At 44.9% G+C, this 24,330-nt stretch overlaps 3 protein-coding genes and 1 long non-coding RNA gene across 10 annotated transcripts in view; 2 read left to right on the top strand and 2 right to left on the bottom strand.

Moving 5' to 3' along the window:
• Positions 1-2,896, top strand: part of ABR (ABR activator of RhoGEF and GTPase) — a 38,382-nt gene extending 35,486 nt beyond the window's left edge. For 4 of the 5 annotated variants that reach the window (XM_088066377.1, XM_088066378.1, XM_014254979.2 and 1 more), the window contains 2 exons: positions 262-409; positions 565-2,896. In XM_088066377.1, coding sequence (XP_087922503.1) covers positions 262-409; positions 565-654 — 238 coding nt within the window. In that variant the 3' untranslated portion in view covers positions 655-2,896. The remainder of the gene's footprint in view (positions 1-261; positions 410-564) is intronic. The other variant, XR_015774462.1, reaches the window with a different exon arrangement.
• Positions 2,897-4,029: 1,133 nt separating this feature from the next.
• TIMM22 (translocase of inner mitochondrial membrane 22) lies at positions 4,030-7,568 on the bottom strand. 2 transcript variants are annotated; one of them, XM_005525747.2, is made up of 4 exons: positions 7,309-7,568; positions 6,744-6,940; positions 5,673-5,745; positions 4,030-4,634 (listed from the first exon to the last, which is right to left on the bottom strand). In XM_005525747.2, the coding sequence occupies exons 1-4, from the start codon at positions 7,532-7,534 to the stop codon at positions 4,558-4,560; spliced, it is 573 nt and encodes a 190-aa protein (XP_005525804.1). In that variant the 5' UTR covers positions 7,535-7,568; the 3' UTR covers positions 4,030-4,557. The 2 variants fall into 2 exon arrangements, with proteins under 2 accessions (XP_005525804.1, XP_014110455.1); XM_014254980.2 differs by lacking the exon at positions 4,030-4,634 and having other exon boundaries at positions 5,548-5,745.
• A 236-nt stretch (positions 7,569-7,804) lies between these two features.
• The window catches only part of SPECC1 (sperm antigen with calponin homology and coiled-coil domains 1), an 87,417-nt gene continuing 70,891 nt past the window's right edge, over positions 7,805-24,330 (top strand). Inside the window, exon 1 of one of the 2 annotated variants that reach the window (XM_088066043.1) lies at positions 7,805-7,878. The gene's annotated coding sequence lies outside the window, so the exon portion shown is untranslated. Of the gene's footprint in view, positions 7,879-18,590; positions 18,984-24,330 lie in introns of those variants that run through there. The other variant, XM_014254970.2, reaches the window with a different exon arrangement.
• On the bottom strand, positions 13,937-17,189 carry LOC148182628 (uncharacterized). The gene is made up of 2 exons (XR_015774442.1): positions 16,972-17,189; positions 13,937-15,768 (listed from the first exon to the last, which is right to left on the bottom strand). It is a non-coding gene; the product is annotated as an uncharacterized LOC148182628 (long non-coding RNA).

The following is a 24,330-nucleotide window of genomic DNA, read 5'->3' as shown; positions in this document are numbered from 1 at the left end:
GAAGTGAGCGCTTGGTTGCTGCCACATCACACCCAGGGCTCCCGGCCAGGCCCGGCGGCTCCGACGGAGGCCGTGAAGGGGGCAGAGCTCCCTGCCCTGCACCTGGGTTTTCCGAGGGCTACAAAGGACAGTGAAAAGTTGGAGGTGCCTTACTGCTGCTGGGAGAAGGGAGAGCAGCTCTCGGCCTCCACAATGCCCCATGGCTCCCCACTCCTGAACATCATTAGGGGCTGACACCGCCTCTCTCCCTGTACCCCACAGGGTGGCTGAAAAGGAGCCTATCAACAAAATGTCTCTCCACAATCTGGCCACAGTCTTCGGGCCAACACTTCTAAGACCCTCAGAGGGGGAGAGCAAGACACACCTCACCTTGGCCTCTGACATCTGGTCCCATGATGTGATGGCCCAGGTAAGAGCTGGGTGGGTACTGGAGGGGTTCACCTGCCTGTTTGGGTAGATTTGTTACTTTGCTGGATGGGACAAGCTGGGAGGTGGCAGCTCTTCCCCTTTCTGTAGTAACATACATTTCTGTAGTAAACCCCCCCCCCCCTTTACCTTCTACAGGTCCAGGTCCTTCTCTACTACCTGCAGCATCCTCCCATCTCCTTCACTGAGCTCAAACGCAACACACTTTACTTCTCCACGGATGTGTAGCCTGCAGGCAGAAGGCACCAGCTGCAAACACTCCAGTTCCCTGCTGGGGGACATGGACTGGATCACAGTCCCCAGGGGAGACCAGCCCAGACCCAGGACGGTGCTGCCAGCAGCTCCTGTACAATCACGTTCCAGTGGCCCGGTCCCACCAGGTGCCAGGCCCTCTCTGTAAAGTAGTCGTGTCTTATGTCCCTTCTTGTGTTCAAGGATTGTTTTTATGTATATTTGCTCAACGAAAGAGGTAGTGACTGACAAGAGCTGTGGACACAGGCTTCCCCCTTGGCTAGTTTTCTCCTGGACTCCTTTCTGCCTGCTCACTCCTACCAGACACCTGTCGCCTGAAGCCTGCAGTGCCCCACGAGTGCCTGTTTGCTGCCCAGCTCCCTGCCCACACCTGCATGTGCAGCACCAGCTTGCTCTGAGGCCGGGAGCTCACGGGCTTCCCTTCCTGGTGACAGTGACAACAAGCTCTGCTTTGGCTTCGCTGCCTGCGCAAATGTTGGACCCTGTGCCTGGATCCTGCTCCGGCCCGAGCAAACCTGCGACCACGAGAAGAGGAGCAGGGTGCTGCTTCCTCCCTGCCAAGGCTCTTCTGGGTGTTTTCAGGCCAGTCCCTTCTCCAGCCCCAGCTTTGCCTGTGTGTGTGTGGCGTGGCAGTTGCTCCCCTCGCTGGATTTCACCTCTGAGTAGCATTATGAGGTAACCCCTCACACAAGGCTGGAGCCAGAGGTGCTCTTGTGGTCTTGATCCACAGCAGGTTGAAGCGATGGCCAGCCAGGCAGGATTGCTTCATGCACCATGGGCTGACCCCATATCTGCTCTGGCACTGATGTGGTCCCAAATTTCCCAATTTGGAAATTTGGTGGAGAACATGGTACCTGCTGTTCAGTTCTATCTCTGCCATAGTGAGGCACTCATGCCCCTGCCAGCCCAGCACTGCCATGAGCGCTACATGCACCCCATGGCACAGCCTGCTGGGGCACCAGCTTTCCTCCCATCACCATGGGGACAAGGAGATGTTTTTTCCCCCCTCCTTGGCCTTCCCTGCTGCACTGGGCACATGGCAGCACATGGCCCTGCCTTGGCTGGCAGAGGCAGCTTGGCTGCCAGAGGCAAGTGCTTTGCAGCAGCTGGATGGTCACCCAGCCTGGGAACCAGCACAGAAGGATGGGAGGAGGAAAGCCTTCATGGCCCTCGTGACTGAAGGCAGAAATGCTTTGTTCTGTCTTTCTCCCAGAGTGGTTGCTGCTGGATTAGCTGTGCCCAGCCAGCTCAGGTCTGTTAGCGGCTCCAGTTCTTGACCCCTCCCAAGCTGATGGCTGGAGTTGTCACGCCATGTCCCGAGGCAGGACAGGCTGCCCGAGTGTCCGGCTCCCGGGATGTCCCCCACACTCCCACGTAAGTGTTGGAACCTGTTGGGACACGAAACCTTTCGCTCTGTGAGCTGAGTCCATTTTCATGTGGGAAAAGCCCCCCCACCTCCCCAACTGCATTGGCCCTGTGCTCTCCTGTGCCAAATGGAGATGGATGAGAAGTGACCAAGCGTGTCCCTCACAGTGGCATTGCCTTTACCCTCCCAACTAATGGACTGTTCCAGGTAGAGCCCAGCCACCAATGCACCAGGTATGTCCTCAGTCACATCCCTGGGGAAGGCAGCACCTGCCAGCCCTGCACCAGCAAAGCAACCAAGGAGGAGAGGTCTCAGTCCCCCTCCAAAGGGCTCACACTCCAGACCCTGCTCCTCTTGACTACCAGCTAAACAGAAGGGAAACAGCATTGCAGAAAATAACCAGGCATCTGTCTTGGCCCTGGACCCAGTAAGGAGGCCGAGCTTTAGATCTGACTGCACTACAGATCCCTGTGTGTGTCTGATTTGTTACATGTGTCCAAGTCTCTGTCCACGACACTGTCATTCCAGATGGAGACTCTGTACAGCCAAATTCCCCCCACGACAGTGGCTGGAGGCCCGGTCCCCACGGCCCAGCACAATGGGCTGTGGCTGTCCCCATGACTGGCTTTTGCTTGTCCCTACAGCAAGGAAAAGAGGGGGGTGGACTCTTGCAGCTACAGGTAGAATAGAACTGTTAATTAATATTTGACTTTCAAAAGTTGTTAAGGATATATTTTTGTTTGTGTTCTGTTTCAATTTCTGTAGATTATAAACTTTAAATGGCTGTAAAACCTCATGAGGAGAAAAAAAATGTTAATAAAAATGCAAAGCCCTGATATTTGCACAAAAGAATCCCTGTGGTGTTGATGTTTGCACTAACTGATCACCTTGGTATTGCATCTTCTTTTTTCTGTTGTGGAATTTTTGCTAGTTGCACTTCAAGCCAGTGGTATAAGCACAGGCAATGTGCCAGGCAATCTTTGAAGAGACTTCTTATGGTTTGGGCTACATCCTTGCATTTTGGAGAAAAAAAAACCTGGACTGTCTGGAGCCAGCCTGTTTAATCAGCCTAGAATTACTCAAGCTTAAAATTCAGCTGACTTGCACAGCTTCTGGCCTGAGGATACTGAACAGGCAGAGGAAGGCACATCAGGAGATCTGGAAACATCATCTGATAGATGACATGGTGCTGTCTCCCCACTTCTTTCCATGTGGGAATGGGAGCCAATGTGCCTCCAAACTGACCACTGTATCAGCCAAAACACATGGGTAATATTGCTCTCCCAGGTTAACAAGGGCTGTCACTGTTCTGGGATGCAAACTGTGGATGCAAAGGAGGGGAAGTGGGTGGGAGAATCCATATTACTTGTGTGCACTGCATCTGAAATGCCACTGCCTCAAAGATGAGAGGTAGTGTTTGCCTTTATGGAGTGGCTCAATAAAGGTTAAAAATGACCCTCTGAGGTCTGAGGACAGAGTTTGGTTAGAAGAGGAGAAGGGCAGATAGAACACCAATCAAAGAGGCAGCAGCTTCTTGAGCTAACAAACAGATGTTCTGATCTCAGCACCAATGCTGGTCAGAAATAACACTTCACTTCCCCCTGTGTAACACTGGGGCACTTGGAGGTGGCACAGGGACGTGATGGGAAGCAGGCTGTGTGCAGGGTTATCTGTCAAATACTGGTTTATTCTCACAACTCTGCTTTCTAAGTTTCACTATCAAACTGCTGGAACTAATGGGGTGAGCCTGGGGCAATTAAAGCAGTAGCAAGATTGTACTCCCACAGTGAGGTTAAATCAGGCTAGCCAAGTGGCTACAGAGAATTATACTTCAGCAACAACCTCTTTTTTTCCCTTAAACTGTTTTGTTCATCTGCCAGTAACCACACAAAGGCTAAGGATTCTTTTCTGCTTTTCCCTTTAAAACGTGGTAAAGAAATCTGGCGCTCATCTCTGTACTTGAAATAAGACAAGTTGTACAGATGGAGATTTGTCTTCAGATGGTATTTTAAGAAAAGCCTGGAACAAACTTATTTCTCCACAGGATCTTACCTCTCCCCAACAGAGTAGCAAGCTTCAAACTGGTGACTGTTAAAACACTTGCAGCACCTTCAAATATGTGGTAACCTAAATTGGTGTGTTTCTCCTAGAAGATAGTCCTTCTGCCTTCTTTTGATGCTGGCAACAGACTTAATCAAAAATCAGCCCCAAAGGATCGAAAGTGCTCAGAGTCCAGGCATATTTCCTGGAAACTGAAGTTAGCTGATCTGTCCTGGAGATGCTGCTCTGTGCCTAGCTCCATCCTCCCATGCTCCCACAAGCCTGCCTGGAGCAGCTCGCCAGGGCTCGCAGCCAGGTTGCTGTTAGTCATTCAGAAAGTGGCCACCACCACCCTGCTCACACTGGCCAGGACTCCAGAGGCAGTGGAAAGGTAAGCCTGATGTTTGTGCCGTGATGCAGGCTCTCAGCAGCAGCACTGGAACAGGGAACGTTGCTCCCGAGGGACAGGGCTGTTACCGGAGGTAGTAATCGACTGCAGCAGAGAAAGCGGCGAATCCTCCGCAGCCGATCACCCCGGCCTTCAACCCAGCTGCAAGGCAAGGATGAGAAACAATGAGACGAAGTAGGAAAAATATTCTTCTTCCCAGTAACTTGTGCTGGCTCAAAGAGCTCACACAGCTCTTTGAGCTCACATTTACTCTCCCAGAGGACACTGCCACTGCCTGGAGCCAGCAGGATTTGTTCTCTCAGTGCTGTGTCCTCAGGCTCACCCAGGGGACAGAAGAGAACCCTCCAGTGGCCACTGCTGATTTTACTGTGCTCTCATCTGAGCCCTGCAAGTGGCTTGGTGGGACTAGGGAGGGATAGGAAGAGCAGCTACTGCTCTGACAGCTCTAAGAGGATTAGGTCGAGGACAGACACAATTTAACAAGCTCAATTAGAAGCACTTTCAAGAGCTTTCTTTTTATTTATGCTCCATAAAACAGGACAGGTTTTTTTTTCTCATGGAGAGTGAGAGAAGCTTGATATTTCTGATGAACAGAGCAGCTCTCTCCTACCTGGGGATTTTCCCAGATGTTACCACTAAAGGAAAGTCCCCAGTAGTGCTGCTGGATTAAAACCCCAGTGCTCCTTCTCATTCACATATAAGTAGAATTTTCTGATACATGAATTTTCTGATACATGAGAAAGGAGAAAATCATTTTACACATGGTACAAAAGAAGAGAGTAGAGTTCTTTAGTTCTAATTTCAAAGGAGAGTAGCAGAGACAGTGAGGTGGTAGCTGTCTAGAGCTCAGTTAACACAAGAGCTTCTGAGTTGCTCTGTATGTATTTTTGGCTCTCTCCCATGACACCACAGAAGAGTGTGGACAGCAACCACCATTTCCTGATTTTTCTTTCAAGTGAATTTTGTTGATTTTCCTCTATGACCAACCCTTCCTTATCCACAATTATTTTTGGAGCTGACAGTTCTGCCAGTCCACAGCACACTCACACTGGCTTCACCACAAACCCATGCAAAGAGGTTTGCAGTGTGTGTGTTGCACTAAGAACATTGTGTGCTGCATAACCAAATTCAATCTTATCACAGTTATCACAGAAACAGGTCCCAGCAAGCACCACAAACCTCTGAAGCCGATGGCTCCTCCTGTAATGCAGCCACTGATAACGCTGTTCTTCCAGTCTGACTTCCCACGATACTGTGGAATTAGAAATAAGAGTCAATGAGTAAATAAGGAATAAACAGTGTCTGTGCTAACAGCAAGAAAGATTAAACAACCTTCCATCCCCTTCTCAGCTGAGGATGTTCTTCCCTCTGCTCTCAGCAGATGGCCCTGCACTCCCAAACTTGCAGGGCTGGGAAGGGAGGAAGGAGCAGGTGAGTGGGAGAGGTAAGACAAATCCATATGGTGCAATGCAGTGCTGTGGGAAGGATCCTCAGGTGAGCTAGCACAGCCCCCAGAACACAGTCCTGAGTCTAAAAGTGCAATAATTACATGAGAGCAGCCCTGAGCCTGGCCATGTAGCTGGTCCTTGGCACAGGTGAGAGTCACAGCACCTGCTGACAAAGATGGACTATTTCCATAGCCAGGACATGCTGGATTTTCACCAGTGCAGAGATCTCTTTGTTCTGCTCCATTGTGCAAGCAGATACACTTTTCTTCTAGATGAGTTAAGAAGTAATTGTGCCTTTCAATTAAAAGGCAGGACTCAAATTCATAACAGGGTAATTTTCCTATTTAAAAGCAGATGATAGATTTACCACTGAGCTGCACAAGGTCATTTCTGGCTGTACAGGCCAGATGAAAACTGGCCTGTTATGCGAGAACTTTCATCAAAGGATCCCCTTCTGCATATTAAATTTTTAGACATTCAAATTACCATGTTGCAACTCACAGTTTGACATTTTACACAAGCACTTGAAGCTAGGGTTTTAAAAAGTAATGCCTATGCTTGCCAATACATTCAGGACTTAAACTGAAAAGGATTTTGCTATTGCAGAGTTATTCATTCTGTCAAAGAACACCAGCTCTGAAGACAGATCTCAAAGCTGAAAAGCTTTGCTAGCCAAGAAAGGAAAAAGCAGGCTATTCCACTGCCCTGTTGCAAAGAGGATCTATGTACTTATTTGGATCTAGTAAAAGATTTTAAAGAGTACCAGAACACATTTCTTAATGGTTGAGAGACTCTTACTCACAGATTCTACCACGCATTCCGTGCAGGAGAACATGGCACCCACGATGGCGAAGTTCTTGGCGTAGGACATGCCTCGCTGCCCCATGTCCTTGAGCACCTCTTTGGCTGTGGGCATGCGATAGGGATCCTTGGGATCAAAGCCCACATTGGTGTCAATGCCAGCTGTGAAGATACCAAATGCACCTCCCAGAACAAATCCTGTAAAAGATAAACAGAATTAAATTAACTTGGCTGGGTTGGAACAGTATATTCCCCTGCAGGCAATGAAGCAGCTCTGCTCCTGCTGCCTGTGAGTGCTGCACTGTAACAGTGGCAGGAATCTTTTGGTACTATGGACACTTGTGACAAGCCTGTACTATGCTGAGAAAAGGCCATGAGCACCTGTGTCTCTCCAAGGAAGGCAGGCAGAGATCCCCGCCTGGAATACGTCCAAGGCACTGGAATAGGCTTAGGAGGAATACCAAAACATGGGGGCTGCAGCCTCTTCTCCATCTGCCCTTGTCCCGACGCCACAGGGACCCCCGAACCACCCCACAGCTGCCTGCCCCGTCCTTCCAGCGCCGCACCTCCCACACAAGCCAGCGCCGCCTTGAAGGGACAGCTCTCCATGACCCGCTCCACCATCTTCTGCTCCTCGCTCTTGGGCGGGCAGGGGATTCCGCCGAGGGCGGCGGGGTCCCAGACGCGGGGCTGCCGCTTGTCGCCCACGAGGTGCTGCAGCAGGAGGCTGTACTGCAGCGGCGGCGGCGGCGGCGGCGGCTCTCCCGGGGCTGAGGGCGGTGGGGCCGCCATGATGGGCTCGCACACCCACGGGCGCTCGGCGCCGCGTCCGGGCCCGCTCGAGCCGCCGCGGCGGAGGTGCACGGGAGTTGTAGTTCCGCAGCGGGGAGAAGCCGGCCGTGCACCGCCGAGCTTTGACTACACCTCCCAGTCTGCCCCGCGCCGGCGCCTTCAGGGAGAACTACCACTCCCGGCATGTTCCGCGGCTCGCCGCGGGGATTGGCCGTCCCAGGCAGCCGGGGGACTACATTACCCGGCGTGCCGCACGGTAGCCCCCTGGCGGCCGGTGCAGGTGAGGTGAGGGCTCCGGCTGCGGAGCATCCCTCGAGCGCGGCGGCGGTCGGCAGCGGCTGCAGGTGAGCGCGGGGAGGTGAGGGCAGCGCGGGGAGACTTGACGGGGACGGGGAGAACCGGCAGCCTCGCGCCGGGCATCCCCGTGCTGGGGGAGCGCCGAGGTGCCGCAGTGCGGGCTCCGGTCCCTGTGCTCTGGCTGAGGTGCGGGGAGGGGGTGAGGTGTCGCCGTGTTCCCGCCGTGTTCCCGCATCCTCCCCGCGGCTGACTCCGGCCGTGCGCCGGTGTCTGGGGGCAACAGGTCCCGCACGCTGCCCGTGCCCGCACCGTCCGCCGGAGCCGAGCCGGGGCTCTGAGGGCGGCCGGGCTCCCGCAGCCCGCGCGGGGCTCTGAGGGCGGCCGGGCTCCCGCAGCCCGCGCGGGGCTCTGAGGGCGGCCGGGCTCCCACAGCCCCGCGCGGGCTGCGGGAGCCCGGCCGCCCTCAGAGCCCCGCGCGGGCTGCGGGAGCCCGGCTGCGTCGTGCCCGCAGCTCCGGCGGGGCTGCACGGCCCAAGGCAGCGGAGGCTGGCAAAGGAGTCCCCGCTGTGACATGGCCCCACCGGAGCGCCAGGACATCCCCGGCCGCTCCCTGGGGAGAGCTCGGTCTCCTCTGGCGTAGGACAGCAGTGTTACTTCAGGACATGTGTAGCTCAAAAGGGCTCTGAAAATATCCACAATATTCCGTCACAAATTCGAACTTGGCTCGTGTGAAATCAGGCACAAACCTTAGCTCTGGGGAGTTCTGTTTGGTGATAAGGTGAGAAATGTTGCTTTCCCTTTTGGCAAACAAGGTGCAATGAGCATTTAAAAAAATCTGTTCCTTGCTTGTGTTGATTTTTTTCTTCACTTGTTTTATTTTCTTGTTCTTGTGGACTAGAAGCAGTTTTCATCTTCACAAATGACAATAAGAGTGCCTTAAAAACACCTTTCTTCTTATTTGATACTTTTCTATTTTAAGTAACCCTAGGTTTTAAAATCTATGAGAAATAGTTGTCTTAGTTTCAATAAGATGCATGGAATTATTCTATTTCAATGACTGAAAACTACTTTTAAAAATAAGTAAATGGTGCATTGGTATAAAGTCTTCCTGAGATCCCAAAACACAGTGTTTTAGAGGTCCCAAAGTAATAAATTTTCTTTTCTATTTTAGTCTTTTTTTTCTCTGTCCTGCTTATGTCTTAGTGTAGGTAGGTTCAAATAACGATTTAAATGGATGGTTTTATTACTTCAATACTTCATTAGACGAAGTTCAACAACTTTCCTCTAAATCCCACTGCCCTCTACTGGCTGCACCAGCAGGGCCCACCTGCCCGCTGCTATTCCTTCTTTTTTTGTCCTTGGAGTTTTTAAAATTGTTTTTGCTTTTTGTTGTTTTGTTTTTGTTTGGTTGTGGTTTTTTGTTTGGGGGTATTTTTCCCCCTTTTATTTTAAGGTCAAAACCAGTGAAAAAGCACGTGGTTAAAATCTACTACAGGAGGATCTTGACAAGGTAGGGGAGGTTGCTGGCAGGATGAGCTCCCTAAGGAACCCTCAACTTAAGATTTCAATCTTCTTGATCCAAAATACCCTTGCTGGGTTGATTTCGGAGTCACATAGCAAAACATAATTTCCAAAGGCCTAAAGGGAAAAAAACATATGTTGGATTGGGAATTTCAGCACTGAGAGTTTAAATGTGTAGTTGAAATATTGCTTTGGCTTTCTTTCCCCTTTCCCTCAGTTTTGGAGAAAATGCTGGGTTGCTATTTATTTGTAAATAAAATATTTAAGCAAGAATTTTGTAAATATGTTTCTATAAATTATACTTATTTATGGATATTAATATGTAATTAGATGTTATTCCACCTCCTAGATATTTAATAGTTTTCTCCCCTTCCCATTCATGCTGTTCCATGTTCTACAAACAAATTCTGGTGCCTGAGTATTTGAATAATCTCATCTGCCGGAACAGATTTTTTGTGTGGGTGAAATCAGATGGAGGATTAAGGATTAAGGATTTGAAATATGAAAGTCCAACACATCTTTGATAAACAGGTTGTTCAAATGAAACTTTCAGCTGTTTCTTTTTTTGAAGCCTGTGAACCTTCATCACTGCAGAGTGTGCAGCTGATGCATCCGACCCTCTTCCTTCTCCCTGACTGCTGTCCCTGAAAGCCACTCTCTTATCCTGGAGCTGTTCCGTCCAGTGCAAAGCTCAGGTTATTTTTAACCTTGCCTAGTCCCACGAAATGAAACATTTTGAATTCGAGTGAGTGTGACGGCAGCAGCAGGCGCAGATATCCTGAGCTTTTGTGCTGCTCCAAGGAGCTCGGTGTCTGTTTCAGCAGAGGGCAGCACATGGTGACACTGGATAATTGCGTTTCACTTGACCTTTACAGTGATTCAGTGACTCCCACACTTCAGTATTCTCCAGACAGGCTAAATCTTGGAAATAATGAGGGGTTTGTCAGAAATCCTGCTTTTGCATATGTCTTGGTTATAGAGTTCCCAGGTTTTGAATAGACTCTAGCAGTGTTATTAAAAAATTAAAATAAGTTTTCACAGTCCTCAGCTTTTATTTTGTCAAACTGCCAGTTCCAGAGTATTTTCTGAAGTTATTCAGCTGGGCAAGAAGTGACTGAAGCTGGAAGTCAACAAGAATTAGATCAAATCCATTCTTTTTCACCATTCCTATCTGTGGGCACCATTTTTTCTAGATCAGAACTGTCATGATATAAGGGTGAATAAGAAGAGGTAAATTAGTGGGTATTTTAATGAAAAAAGGAAAAGCTTTTAATCACCACAAGCAGAAGAAAGTGGGGCTTTGCAGGTGGTCACACTACTGATCTCACCTGTTGTGTACAAAGAGGTTTCCAGTGGCTGCAAAAGGGAAGGTGCTGGGACCTGCTGGGCTTTGTTTCCATGCTATGGTGTTCTCATCTATACATTAAATTTAATTCTTTCCTACTTCTCACTAACCTTGCGAATGTAGTGTTTTGTCTTTTTTTCTTTACGAGACTTTAGGTCTGAAAGTGCACTGGAGAAGTGAAGTGCTTTGTGAAATAGATCTAATTTCAGTGAAGGAAAGCTGTGCTTCAGGCTCTGTACTTTCCTTGGCTTTTGAGTTTAACAAATTTATTTGTTTGAGACAACTGGGTTGTTTATTTTCTTCTAAAGTGCCTTTCAGTGTTGGAGAATACTGTGTCTCTACCATGGCAAATAGATTAAAGTACTAAGAAAAAGATTAGATTATAGGTAGGTGGCAGGTATATTCGAGTTAAAACTCAAAAGGTATCCTGACTCACTGATTTTATGATTTTTTTTTTTTTTGCTTTAGGTAAATATAAAATAGACTGCAGAGAGAGATCTTGGACTAAAATCCCCTTTTAGAATCAGCAGACTTGTTCCTTATGACTGTGCTCTGTAACTCAGAGAAGGAACAGGATGTGGCTTTTCAAGATGAGTGTTTCATCCTGTCTGCTCTCCCTAAAGTTTTAGATCTCAAAGTCTGCACCCCTTTTGAAAGTTAGGTGGTTTCTTTGTGTTTGTTCCACTTCAGCTAGGTACTCCTCCTCTTCACAGTTTGCCCAATATTGTACATGCTTTTGTTTTCACCTATAAAATTTGAAACACGCTTGTGTTGTCTATAAACAGTTTCAGGCATCATCATCTCCCAGAGCTTTCAGCTGTTGCTATAGAAGCCTAAATTCTCTTTGAGAGAACTTTCCAATAGAAAGAAGTTGATACTGCAGGAAAGTTGTCATGGAAATATGCAGCAAAAAGGGAAAGGAAATCTCAGTTTGATGACTATTACACAGGCTTACCCAGCCTGGTGAAGTGGCTCCCTATCTGGAGATCTGCTTCTGCCCATTCTCTTGGTTGTGTTCCAGTGGATTGGAAAGCTGGGGACTCAAACCTAAAGAAATAAATTATTTAACATTTATATAACCAAACATACCTCTTCAACTCAGAGAGCTTTATCCAGATTTGAGTTTCCAGTTGATGACAGACCAGGAGATTCCCAGCAGCCTGGCTCTAATGGGGGATGGAGCTGTGGCACAACTCTTTCTTATGTTTAAGGCAATGACCACTCTGAAAAGATTTACTGATGTACCACGATTGAAATGAGGCTTTCAGAACCAATTTTTAAATGACAAACTAAAAATAGTTTATTCTTCAAGCTTCAGTGCCATTCCAGATTTGAACAGGAGCCCTTTGTGTCCAGCTAAATGATGGGATAAGCAGATCCCGTCCCATAAATTTCTTATACCATCACCAAGTTTGGTTTGCTCTCTGGTTTCAAGCTTTTTGTGCCCCTCTTTCTAAAGCCTCCTGATATCTAATAAATGTGATTATGAGTGAGCTGCCTTTAAATATCTATTACCAGAGTCACCATGGTAACTGCTGTAAGAGTTTCTTGCTGGTAAAAGGTTTCCAGCTCCCCGAGATACAGCAGGGCAAAATGCTTAGGCTGTTGTTTTCACAGTTTGAATGAGATCAAAGAAGACAAAATAACATATTCCTGATTTTTGAAAGCACTGGATGTTAGTGGGACTGAAAGTAATAAGATTTATTCTGGAGCCTGTCCTCAGGAATAGAGGACAGTTCCACAGGCAGGGACAGCCCAGGCTTTCCTTGGACAGCAAGCTCCTGCAGGAATGGGAAGATGTCACTCCCTCCGGGTGAGCCAACACTTGGCCTTTCATTCAGTGCTATCAACAAGTGAACTAATTAACCCTAATGAAGGATGCAAAATTGTGATATTCCACCTTCCACAGGAGCAGGCAAAGTTGCTGAGTGATTCAATGGGGAGTAGAAAAAATTGAACTGGCTTGTGTGTTCTCAAACTGCTCCATTTTCCTCTTGGCCTTCAGCTTCTGTGTACCAGGGCAGTGGTGTTAGCTGGGCAATATTCAGAGTGATTTCCCTGCTGTCCTGATTTCCAAATCTTCCTCTTCCCTTCTCTCACATCTGCTTTCTGTTCTGAGCTCCTGTTGTATAGCCAGTCAATCCTTTGCTCTGTAATGACAGCTGTTTCTATAGGCTTCCACATGACAGAGTCACTAATGTCCCTCATGCAAACTCTTACCTCAGGGGGTTGTTTTGCTTTCATTTATTTATTTACTTATGGTAAACAGGTCACAAACTCCATAGGAGTTTCTTCTTCCTTTTCATGCAGTCTGTTCTCTTGCTTCATTGCCCTCCTACTTTAATATCTGCTGGAGATTTTAAATTATCACTTGCTTTTATAGGAAGACAGAAAACTGAGCACCTATTCCTGCTGCTTTCCCACTTCATTGCCTGTGCCTCCTGCTTCTGGCATTTAGGTTTTTTGGTAAGGGAGGCTTCTGCTCTGGTAATGAGCTGTTTGGTGTGGCTGTGCTGCACGGGAAAATGAGACCTTGAGGAGAGGAGCAGTTTGCATCCACTTTGTGTGTGGGGGGACAACTGGTGCAGCAAAGCCAGCACGAGTGGCACTGAGCACGTTTGATGGGAAGATTGTGCCTGCAGGATGAGCTCATGCTGGTGATGTGTTGATATTTGTCCTTACCTGCCTCATAGGCAACATGAGCCACGTGCCAAGATATTTTTTGCTGAGCTTAAGGAATGCTTCTAATTCATTTTAGTTATAAGGTTTATTGAGTGCCAGATTTGCACCAAGGGTTTAAAATCTGAAGTGATTATGATCACCGACCTAGAGATCCAAGGAAGTAATTTCATAAGAAGTCTTGAAAGCAGAACCTGGGTCTCAGAATGGAATTTGCCTGCATTATACCACTACTTGTTTCTTAATGGTTCTTCTCTAGCATTGTGGTTAAAGCTGGGAGAATCTCAGTGTTTGGGCACTTCAGATTTCAACTGTATGGTTCAATTTCTCAAGCCTGCTAAGCTGATTTAAAAGTTTAAGCAGTAGCAAACCTGTTTGTTCATACAAGATGTCTAGAAGAAAGGAATTGTTGAACTTGAATTTAGATCCTCCCTTTTTTCTGGATTTGATTACATCATCAAAGCCAAATTTCTATGCTGAATTTATGGGTGCCTCTGTATAACATGTCTGTCAAAATTGCTGATTTATATGGGAGTTAAAATCAATGAGACTGTAGACCCTTGCTAATTTGTGATATTTATTCAGTAATTTAGGTGCTTTTATTTCCTGACATGTAGATAATAATGATAATAGATGAGTTAGTAAACTACTGCAATGATCAAGTGATTCTGATTGAGTGTCTGTAAAAGATGCCGAGAGGAAACACGAGATGGGAACTCCAAGGCATTGCTGTGTGGGGAATCAAATATTGCCAAGAGCCTTTTTTCTGCAATCCTGATCTGCATTAGAGGCCTTGTTCCTCTCCTGGGACTTGAACTCCTCGTGCTTCCGGAGCTCCCTCTGTGGATTTGTCCTGGTTTGGTTCCTGCTGCGTTCCCTGTGATGATCCCACAGCTCCGCTCCCGTTCCGGCTGTCAGCACTTCCAGCACGAATCCCTCGGAAACAAAGCCGATACCTCAGGTCTGTCATTTGCATCCCCCTGAAACGCACCAAGAAGTTCAAAGCAGTGGGACATTGTTCCAGAATCCCATCGGGGTTTTTAATTCCAAGGCAGCCTCCAGCATGTGTCTTCTCCAGTACTTCATCTTGCTCGGCAGCTCTGCATTGTCAGTGATTTAATGGAATGTTTTTCTGTTCCGGGCTCCTTGGAGTTTCTAACCTGTTGGAATTTCTCTCCCGTTAGGTGATAAAATGCCAGCTTTTCCAGCATGAGATCCCTCTGAGACAAGTAAAGGGAGCAAGTAGGGTTGTGCAGGATTTTGCCTGGGTGTAGGCAGTAAAAACTTGCTGTGCTACTTGAATATGGTAATTCTCTATGAATTGTTAATGAGTGCCACATTATAACCTATATAGCAGAAAACAGCAAGGAATAATGAAATAGAGAGTTACTCCCTTTCCCTTAAGTCTTTCTTGCTTTTAATTATTGAAATAAAATTTTAAAAAATCGGTTAGTAAAAAAGAACAAACAGAACAGTCTAAGTCTTATTGTCCTCTTTTGGGGAAGAATGCTTAGTATTGCCTTTTTTGCATGTTTAGATTTACCCACATTTTGAATAATAGGGTGACTGCAGGAAAGCTGTTCTTGGTTGTTGATGATGCCTAAGGAAGTAGAGACATTTGAAAATTGCAAGGAATAATAAACTTTGCATAAATGTGTGCAAAAGTGATCAGTGATTTTTATTTTAAGTACATGAAGTATGATGAGTGTTTGCTACATAGATTTCCTTCCTCATTTTGCCTTTTTCTGTGGATTGGCTTTTTTTTTTTTGGGAGGGGTAGATAAATATTTGTTAACTCTTGAGTGTTCTACTCGGAAATGACAGAAATACTGAAAAATGCTGGCACATCTTACAGACTTACTTTTGAAACAGGCAGTTTCCTAATTCTATTTTTGACTGACTCAGTGGCTGTTCCCTTGGAAATTCTCAAGTTGTTGTCTGGTCTTCTGAAATTTTGGCAATAGACACCAGAGGAAGCTGTTTTTCTTGTCTCCTATAGCACTCTATGTTCCATAAAGCATTATCTGCCTTTTTTCACTCCAGTTTAATTAATCTAGCCTCTTCCAGCAACAAGCATTTTCTCCACTTGCAGGTCAAAGCTGGTAGCCATAGGCTGAGCTCCTCAGGTGTTGAGTAGGAACACAAAAATGTGAGTAGTGTCTTGAGAACAGTGAACAAAAAATAAATCCCAGTTGTCCAAGCCAGCTCACACAGCTTGCTTGTGCTGGTGGAGCCTTTTGGCAGCAGTTGCAGGAGTTCCATCCACACATTTGATCAGCAGCATCTTGTTGACTGAGCAGCAGTTGTTTTTGTCAAAATGGAAAGTGGTGCCCCATGATTCACTCTGCAAACGTCCACCAGCGGCGTGAACTTCCAGACATCTGCACTGCAACTGAGAAAATAAAGAAGTTGGGATCAGTTATGTCCAAAAGGGAAGAAAGCACAGAGTAAATGCTGTCCCAAAGCCATGGCCTGATTCCACTAATGCTCACTGTCTGATGCAGGCTTGCCTTTGTAATTGCTTTTGGTTTGCTAACTCCAGACAGCAATGTCCCAAGCCTTACAGCTGAATTAGGGACTTGCTTTAAAAAGACATTGTTATTGACATAATAGCCTTGTTTATGGAATTTCTCTCCCTTGTAATTAAGATTGTTTCATGCACAAATGCAGTTAAATATGGCATAAATATCTGTAAATCCAAAGTTATTTTAAACCTCGTTCCTTATGTGAGCCTTTTTTCCACACTATTCATTTGCTTCTCAAATGGGCTGTGCCACTCAAAATTCTGCCCTTTGCCCATTTTATTACATCCTCATCCATGCTTGTTCTGGTGGAATTGTACCATTAATGCAGTTTTCAACATAAAGCCTTGAAATTCCTCAAATGCAGTATTTTAAAGGTATTAATGGCGAGGTTTGATCTTATTTTCTCATACCTTGTAGGGAAGTTGTGGGAGCAAGTGCATTGAGCAGAATGCAGGCAATATGTTCACTGTTATTTTGTCTGTCAACCAATTTTGCCAGCTGGGTGAGAAACTAGCAGATACTTGAGAAAAGTTTATATTGCTACTTTAAATTGTTTTCTCACCCTGGCTGTGTGAAAGTAATCATGATTAAGGTCCTGGCTTTCTTTGAGCCTGGCCAACTCATTTTAGCTGTTTGTTTCTGGGCTGTTTTTTCATTAAACAGAAAGGCAATTTATCAACTCAGAAAGTTTTATGCTGTATAATTATTTGGTCTAAGTAAGGAGATTGGGTAATTATAGCCATAAGGGCTACCAGAAAACCTCTAAATAAACAAATATACTGTCTGGTCTTGTTGGCTTTGGGGAAATTCTCCACCACTATTCCAGGCTGTCTCCCCAAGCTGAAGTATGTAAATGTTGTGACTGTCTCCTTACAGCCAAGCATTTAATTTTCAGGTTTCGGTCAAGTTATATTTATCAAATGTATCCCAAAGATATTTGAGAGCGCAATCCAGGAGCTCATCTTGCCTCCCCACTCCCTCATCTCAGTTCTTTATTTCTCTTGGCTGGAGGACAGGAAAACCTATCAAGCTGCCAACACTGTTATCCCTCGGAGCCCAAACAAACTCACCAGCAATGGCAGAGGGGCAGAATGCTGCACTCTGAAGAGGGTTTGGTTTCTTCAGCCAAAGAAGCTTCTCAGCAGGGTGTCTGCACCTGATGTCCCTCTTGTTTGTGAGCTCAGGGTCCAGGTACCTGCAGCTGTTTGCCCTGAGCTGGTATTTTTGAGCTGCATCTGTTGAGTTGTGAAGGTGGTCCATGATCAGAGCAGAGGGATGAGCTGCAGTCCCTCCCTCCCCTGGGTACCCAAGTGACCGCATTTCCTATGCCTGCATCATGTGTGGGCTCACTTCCTGGGGGAGGAGGAACACTGCATTCAGATCAAGTATCTACAGGAACTTCCTCCTTATCTGAGCTGTGAATAATCTCAAGAACTCTGAGTGTTGTGTGAAAATACAAAATGGGTAAGTTCTACCAGTGGTCACACAGCCTGACCTCGGATATTGAAGAAACTGTCAAAATAGGCTGGATAGAAGGATTGATGCATTGTGGATGTTGGCAAAGTTGGAATAGCACCTGACCAAATTTAGGCACTTAACACTAATAATGTCTGCTTGAGACCTGCTAAACACAGAGCTTTATCCTGTGCTAAATAAGTCATGGTGTGCTCTTTTGTCTTGTTCTGTCATTTTAAGATAAGGCAAGAGCTTGTTGATCTTAAGGAAAGTTGGATCCCAAATCCATAATCTTCAGAGAAGACATGGCTTGGACTCAGTCTGTTTTTAAGGTTTGGTTACTCTATGATAATAGTAGTGGTGCCAACACTGAGCTGAATCAAATTTACTCTTGGCATAACATCAGCTTCCTTCAGGCCTCTTTGGCACCTCGAGTAAGGGGGCTGCAGTAAGGTTGGACTATTCAGATCCATCAACACTTTTTAAATATTATAAATCTTCCCTATTTCTCTACTAGAAACATCTACTGTAGTATTAACATTACTTAAATACCAGGTTCACACTGTTGGGACGGAGAATCGCTGATCTGTAGTCACAGGCTCAATGTCTTTGGTCAGAGACACCAGGGGGTGATCAGAGCCTCTCTAGAACAGAATTGGACAAAAAGCCCTGTTTTAAACATGTTGGTTTTCTGTTTGAAATTTGGATTTGATGTATTTGCATCCCCTTTGTCTCCTTCAACTTGATACTATCTCTGCTTCCTTTAACTCTGTTAAGACCTCTGGCCTTTCTCTTCCTGTTTTCAATCATGAAATTATTTTCAAAAATCTGAAGGAGTAGGAATGTTTGCAAGCATTTGTTTGCTCTTTTCCTTTATTTGCTTTCTTCTAAATAAAGAACAGATTGACCCTCTTGGGCAGCTCAAGTCGCTCAGGAGACTGATTCTGGTTAGTTTTGTAAAAGCTTTAGTGCATCTTCCTTCCCTACACCCGCTTTTCCACTTTGTTGAAGCAATGATGGAGGCAAGGGAAATGTCATAAGGTGTCCTGGCTGTGATTCCTGGCACTCTGGGGGATGTATTATTGTGGAATAGAAAAAGCTTTTGAAAGCTGCTTCTGTGTTTTCCTCTGAAAATGCCTTTTCTCTATGCCACCTCCTTTCCCTTTCTCCGTGGTCTGTGCCGCATGTTTTTGCTTGATTGGATCATCCAGACCATTTTGTGGTTTATGCTCTGCCCAGTGTCCAGTCCTGCACTTGGGGATGATGGGACCCTGAAAGAAGCTCTTCATCTGCTTTAAGGGTTGAAGCATCTCAGTGTTTTTGACGTAGGCTACAAATTACTTTCTTGCATAAATCCTCCTTGCTTTGATGAAAATATAACATTTGTCATTCCCCTGAGTAAGCGAGTGCCTGTGTGTGTGTGTGCTGAATGCCGAGGCGCTGGTGGAGCCAGCTCACTTCTCTGTGTGAATCATTTCTCAAGCAGCTCTCTGTATCTCTCTGCAATGTGGTTTTCCTCTCAGGGAAGCACTCAAGCCCTGAATTTTCAGTCTGGCTTGCACATGCTGTCAGAAGCTAGTGGAAGACACTTTTCTTTTTAATGCAGAAAAGAGGACAAGCTTTTACTGTAAGTATTTTATTCTATTATTTTTTTTATGGTGGGAACTGTATTCTCTCTAGAAGGATTCTTGGATCAGTAATGTATTCGTAGAGTGGACAAACCTGCTTTGCTCAAAAAAACCTTTTTCATAGTATCTCAATGTAAAACTAAATTTAATTAATTAAAAATAAGGTAAACAAGACTGTGTTAGCTGAAAATGGGCTGGAGGTGGTCTAAAACCCATTACAACCACAGAAAGAAGTCCCCTTATGAGAGCTGGCTACTGTATTTTCCTCCTGCTCAGCTACGTAGATTTAATGACGGAAGGGGTGAATCTGTTTCTGTTCTTGCTTTCTCCTCTGGCAATTTACAGTCGTTCCCTGACAGTGAAATGAAGCAGGAGCACAAACACAGTTTCCTCTGCTGCTGCATGAGTCCAGTCAAGGAAGGGCAGAAGGGAATGGGCTGCTGAGCCAGGAGCTTTGGCAGCTCATGTCTGTGGGAGCAGGGAGAGCACTGGGGGCACTCCAGGTACCTTTACAGCCCCATGGCACAGAGCTGGTCAGGTTCTCAGCAGAACCCTTTCATTACAGCACCTCAACTGTTGTCTTTAAAATTGTATTGTGGAGGAAGATTGGTCATAGAAACAATTGTAATAATAACAACATTTATAGAGCAGACAATATGGCAAAGTTGTAGAGATGTTAATTAAGCCCTGTGCATATGACAGTAAAGGATTAGTGGTAGAACTGGTTTGAGAACAGAGATTCTCTACCTTTTTCTCTTGTGTACAGTTCCAGATATCCCCTACTGATCCTTTCTGGTTTGCATGTTTCTTTTTAAATTAAAGTGTTCTTTGCCCTGTAACCTCAGCAGGAGAGAGGATGCCTGATTTTGCTCAAGCAGTGTTGTTTGCACAGTTGGACAGGTAACTACCTCAGAAATTCTTCATCTTAACATGCACATGGCTATGTGTTACCCCTTCCCTTTCTTGTGCAGTTGTAAACCAATTTAATTTCATTTTGTATCCCACAACAGTGGGTTATTCAGTCTGTCAGTGGCCCCCAGAATCACAGCTGCAAACTGTTGGGTACTGTTGCTTAGGTATGTTCTGTTCCTGTTCGTTATGAATATTTTTTAAATGCAGAAGTCTTCTGGTTTCTCCCGCAGCTTCGGAGTTATGTCCTCATCTTTGCAAAGAGCCCTTCCTGTCAGAAGTTCACGCTGTTGCTCATAAACACTCAAAAGTTCCTGGTTTATGAACTTCAAGTGAGCTATTCTGCACTTTAATGGGAGATAAATATCTCCTTAAGGGATAGCTTCCAGATCTCAATTATTTCTCTGCACTGTGATGGATGGAAAACGGGAGTCAGGGAAACATCCCAGCATGTGGCAATCTGTGAGGCTGCTTGCTTGTGTGCTGCATGACAGATGTTGATTTATCTAATTTTTGCCTTTTTTTTTCTGTGGGGTTCCTTTTCAAGGCAAACAAATGAGTCCATCTTGATAAATATCCTATTTAGTGAGCAATTATTATCCCAATTTTACAAATGGAAAAACTAAGGCATGGGAAGACTGCATGGCTGAGGGGGTATGATGACCCTGTGCTGAAGCTGAGGATGGAATTGGGTGGAATTCCATGGAATGTGTTGCCTCTGGTATCATCCCTCCATGGTCTTGAGGGGACAGGGAAGCTGCCAGTCTCTGTACCAGTATGTACCAGTCAGGATTACCATGTAGCCACATGCTGTGCATCTCTGCTATTCCCAAAAAAGTCATCATTCCTTTTCTTTCTTGTAGTTGCATCTACCCTACAGAAAATTGTAATGACAGGTAATTATCAGGCAAACCACTTGTAATTATTCTTAATTTCTTCAGCAATTATATGCCTCTTGCTCTATCTGAAATGAAAGCTCCTTTTCTTCCTTCTTGTGGGTTAGCAAAACATGAAGTGGCCGAATGTGTCACTTGCTTTGTGCTATATTCACTGGGACAGTAGTTCAAAGAACATGGATTAATGAGCAATAGCTGCCTTGAAATGGCTCTAAAACATTTTTGTTCTCAACCTGAATTTACTGAACATGAATTAAACCCATCTATTCGGGACAGAGTCATATTGGGGAAAGCCAAGAGTGACCTAATTCTTCATGATTATAACATGGTTGTGACTTGAAAAAGGGAGCTTTGAATCAATGCATCATTTTTAGCCTTCTTGAATCTTCCTGTGCATCCTTCAGTAACATGATGTTTGTGATTCAGAATTGCCACATCAAGTAGAAAATTACAGCTGGGTTGGGATTTTTGTTTCTTTGTCCTCTCATTTATAAGATCAGGGGTCATAAGGAGGTAGCAGCATTTGTCTTCTGAGCCATGTAATGGTGACTGGTTAGATAATCAATGTGAAGGAGGAGGAGGAGATGGAGAATCTATGTACAAACAGTGTAATTCAAATACAGGAAAAGCATGTTCCCAGATACCTCCAAGTACAGCTTTGGCTTAGTTTTCCAGCATCAGTCACTGTGCTGGATGACAGCAATGATAGCTGTGTTTTCCTGTCTCATAAATGGCCAGCAGCATGGAACAAGGACAAGGGAAATGCAGCTGAATCAATTCCTTATCCATGATAATTCCTTATCCATGCACACACATGAAGATTTTGTTGTGATTTCTGCATTTTTCTCATGTGATCTAACAGTGAAAGGCTGACAAATCCAAAACTCCAGGGAGAGCTTCTGTGGAGGAGGGTGAGCAGAAGGTTTTGCAGTACTCTCCATGCCTGAAAAAGTCATCAATGATTCTAATGGTTGCTGTGGGAAGAGGATTTTATTTTGAATGATGTTGAGACAAGGAGTTTTGCAATTGCTGGCCTGGCCTCTGGCAGCCTTGTTGGGATGGTTTTGGAGGCTCAGCTGATGGCTGGAAACTTGTCATGTGTGGCTGCCAGGACCTGTCCTTGCCTGGGCCATCTCTGGTGTACTTTGGACATCACTGGAACCATTTAGTACATTTGTGTGCTACATAATAAATATCATTTGTAGGGAATTTTTGAAAACACACTAAGGAAATGAGCAAGAAAAGCCTTAACACAAAAATGTGAGCTGGTCACTTAGCACTGTAACCACAGATAAACTTTGTCCTTGGGAAGTTCAAGGGAGTTTCCATTATCTGTTTCTATCTGACACCATGAGGAGAAGGAAAGGAACCAGCTCTGCAATAGGTTGCTTATAGAGGAGAGGTAGAGCTGAATCTCCTGGAAAGAAAATTCTCATCTAATGCCACAGTAAAAGTGCTCTTTTGATGTTTAAGAGTTCTACAGAAGAACCATTAAAACAAAAATGCAAAGCAAGCTACAGCCCAAAAGAGTGACTAGATGGGTGACCTTGGGAATGTCTGTATCCTCATTTCTTTGTAGTTCTGTGTCTAAAATTTAACAGCATTTTTAACTCCTTGCAAAATCACTTGGATTCTACAGCTGCCTAGTTGATTTATTATAATACAATTTTCTTCACTCTTAGAAGTTGAAAAATAATAATAGCACTGAAACAATCTTTGCTTGAGGCATGAATAAAGCCAGCAAAATCTGCCCTGCTGTCTGGACATGAAAATTTCCAAGTGATGTCTTGTCTTCTGGTTCTCTACCAGCAAACCACAAAACATCAGCTGCAAATGAGATTGGAAAGAGTCTGCTGAAGTATACCAAAGGAAACTGTGAAGTGTCTGGGGTCAGGTTTATAATTGATTCTTTCTGGGCAGCAAAAGGAGCCTTAGAGATGAGGTTTTGGGAAATGGGTATTTTTTTTCTGAGTTGTGTTTGAGTGGAAGCAGGTGATCTGGCTTGGGGTTTTTTTTTGGTGGGTTTTTTTATCCAATTCTAATTAAAGCTAAGCTTTTCACCAGCAAGAATCCAGCAAATGTCTGCTTAGAGGAGTGATGGAGGAAGGTTGCACTGAGAGCCTCAAATATACTAAAAGCAAGGTAACAGGAATTAAAGCAAAGAGAGAATGGATAGACGCAGAAATCCTGCTGAGATAAAAGGAACAGATGCCTGAGGAAAGCTGCTAAAGGTGACCACATTTGTTTTTATCTTTTAGCCTGATCTTATTTCCAAATAGATTCTTCTCCATGCCATTTATCTCCACGTTACCAATTACTGTATTGGGACTATCAGCTTACCTTTGATTCCTAATATTGGTTAAGAAATCAAGATGAGTCATATGGAAGCATCTGTCAAGCCTAAAAATTGTTGTTTAAAGTTAATTGATGTGAAAAGCAGAAAAGAATTCTATTTTAGCCCAGCTGTCTATCCTGCCATAGAGCTTCCTACGTGCCACTAGAAAATGCTTTACAGTTTACTGAACTTGCTAGATATTTCTATGTTCCAGTTGATAGTTTGTCTGAAAATAGCAGAAGTTGATTAGAAGGAAAATAGTAGAAGCATTATGCAGATTTTACAACAAAAAAGAAAAAGAAAATTGTGCTTTGAATTTGTGAGTGCATGTAATAAAGCTTCTGGAATGGTCTGACCTTTGGATGTAATGAAAATAACTGAATTACAGGAAAATGGCACTGGGGACTGTGGGGTTTGACCCATCAAAGTCACACTTGTATCCTTTGAGAGTTGTAGCTGCACAATTGGGACTCTGGCCTCATCCTTCAGGGTTTCTGGGCATTCCCAGGTCCTGGTGAAGCTGCCATTGGCACATTCCTCTCCAGATCCTGTAGCGAGTTTCCGTAACTTTATTTCATTCCTTTTCCCAAAGCATCTTGGGAATGACTCTGCTTAACCTGAGAGTTCTGCTGAGTCCTGAAACACAGACATTGGCACCAAAACCTAAACTGTATAACAATTACATGTGGGCTACAGATGATTTCCATCCCCCAACAGAGATTTGTCTGTGTAATTTCATTTCTGTAGATATGCTAATAATTTTTATTTATTTAATAGTGTAACTCCTAGGTTTCTTGACTGGTGAAATAATATTGCTTGTCATCATTCAAATCAACCTATCCCTTTTAGTTCTTCAGAATAAAGTAGCCTTTAATAGTGAACAGAATGTGTATCCTAGAAGTTTATTCCACAGAACTCTTTGATCCACAGCCAGGTCTAAAGATCCTGGAGCCCTGCTGTTGTTTCTGCTGATGCTGACTGCTGTGAATTAGGATAAATTCTTAGTACAGTTTTTCTAGCCATAAAATAGGAATCATCCTAGGCTGGTTCTAAAGACTTTTATTAATAAATGCATGTGGACTTACTAATAAAGAAATGTCTGGGTTCTCAGCCTTTAATAAAACAGTAAAATTTCAAGTAAAATTGACTTCAGAACTTCTGCCAACTGCCAAAATAGTCCTTATCAACATATTCCAAATATCCTTT

This window comes from Pseudopodoces humilis, chromosome 23 (assembly GCF_049639895.1).
Source record: "Pseudopodoces humilis isolate 2021_Gansu_Grassland_sample_001 chromosome 23, ASM4963989v1, whole genome shotgun sequence".
Lineage (NCBI taxonomy): Eukaryota > Metazoa > Chordata > Aves > Passeriformes > Paridae > Pseudopodoces > Pseudopodoces humilis.
This window is presented reverse-complemented; position numbering and strand designations above follow the sequence as displayed.